Below are 1,747 nucleotides of genomic sequence, written 5' to 3'. Positions count from 1 at the left end.
AGATAAGAGGAGAAAAACAAACATGAGTAATGCAATACGAGTTTCCAAGCCCTAACACACAGAAAAGTATCAAATTCAAAGGGCATCAAAGGTCACACACCCCGGTAGAGGGGCGGAAACTTATTGTGAATTTCAGAGTGCACTGCCACAGAGTGCGGATGTTTTTAACTCAAGAGTCTGTGCAGTTAGTCACTCTGTTTGATGTTCAGCAGAGAGAGTTGCTTACAGTCGACGAGGGCCAGATTGTTGGTCACAGTGAAGTGATAGGGAAGGATGTTGTGAGATGTATGCTGTCATCGTGTGACGAGCATGTGTTGTATGTTCAGGTAGAGCAGAGCAGTCACTGTCTCATTCTGTTTGGCATACAGTGCATCGTCACATTTCCCCTGATTGTTGTGCACTGTAAAGGGATACCAGGGGAGCTTCAGTTTCACGACAAAACTGAGAACGTTCAAGATGAACGTTTACTGGATACCCACGATCCTCCTCTCCCTCTGCCTCTCCAGTGCTGCCAACATGATAAGCTCCCACAACTGTAAAGGTAAGATCTGGGCCTGTTCAGGAGGGTTCAACATTACAGAATGTTCATAGAGTATTGTGTAGAACAGATATGAATGTATGTCAGGTAGAATAGGGAATCGTTTCAGCTCTAATTATTACATTTCTATCTGACCATGAACTTCAACGTCATTAACGTTCATCTATATTCTCAGTATCAACAGATGTCACATCAGGCATGATCCATAGCACTAGCAGAACATTCTGATAACTAGAACAAAAGCAAAAGGTTGCCCAATCAAAGGGTTGCAGATCATTCAAGATTGTAATTCTCGCAAAGCTGCATGGTTTGGATCTCTCCAACACATTACTCAAACCTACTGTAGTTAAACCCCAATTACAGATGTGGATATGCTTTAACATCTAGACTGCAGATATATTATGAATAGAATAAGCAGGTGTATGTAATACATTGAATTGGCTGTTTCCTCATTTTGATAGGACTTTGCAGAAATGAATGGGCAGGGATGAAACTAAGTGACTCACATTTTATATTCCACACAGTTCTGTGACTGCCTCTCTCCACCACTTTATGAAATCTCTCTCTCTCTCTCTCTCGGAAGATGTTCAATGTGTGGGTTAAAATACTGTGAAATGACGAATAATGAAATACGAGTAATCCAGATTTGTATTCAACACTGGGGCTAGGTAAAAGATAGTGTATTGCAGGATTCAGCCTCAGCAGCTATTTCCTGTGTGTGTTTGTGTTTTTACATTTCCTACACAAGTCACCAGAATGTCCTGACAAGGTAGGAAAACAAGATAATGTCCTGAATATGTTAAAATGCTATTTTAGGCTTAAGGGTTAGGTTTAGGGTAAATATGGGAATACATTTTTACTCCCCAAAAAGTCCAGAAATGTCACATAAAACAAAAACTGTGTGCACACGTGTGCGCAATATCAAAGTGAAAAGCAATCTGAATTGATTGAATCCCCTTGAGATTGCTGCCTGTCGCTTCATTGTTGGCTAGAGATGTCAGGATTTCAGTTGTGATATGAACTTCTAGTTGTGATTTACATTTGGTTGTGTTGTCAACTATTGTGAATTCAACATGAAATCCCCCCCAAAAAAAGTTAGGCGAAAAAAAGACAATGCTCTTACGTTGATTCAACGTCATCACATAGATTGTTTTGGGTTGAAATAACATGGAAACAACATTGATTCAACCAATTTCTGCCCAGTGGGAT

General features: G+C 40.2%; 1 protein-coding gene across 1 annotated transcript in view; it reads left to right on the top strand.

Moving 5' to 3' along the window:
- Positions 1-296: 296 nt before the first annotated feature.
- Positions 297-1,747, top strand: part of LOC123484615 (T-cell-specific surface glycoprotein CD28-like) — an 11,596-nt gene continuing 10,145 nt past the window's right edge. The window contains exon 1 of the mRNA XM_045215119.1: positions 297-541. Within this exon, the coding sequence (XP_045071054.1) occupies positions 457-541 (85 nt within the window). The 5' untranslated portion in view covers positions 297-456. The remainder of the gene's footprint in view (positions 542-1,747) is intronic.

The sequence above is a fragment of the Coregonus clupeaformis genome, unplaced genomic scaffold (assembly GCF_020615455.1).
Source record: "Coregonus clupeaformis isolate EN_2021a unplaced genomic scaffold, ASM2061545v1 scaf0371, whole genome shotgun sequence".
Classification (NCBI taxonomy): domain Eukaryota; kingdom Metazoa; phylum Chordata; class Actinopteri; order Salmoniformes; family Salmonidae; genus Coregonus; species Coregonus clupeaformis.
The sequence above is the reverse complement of the archived record's forward strand: the minus strand, read 5'-3'. Positions and strand labels throughout refer to the sequence as shown.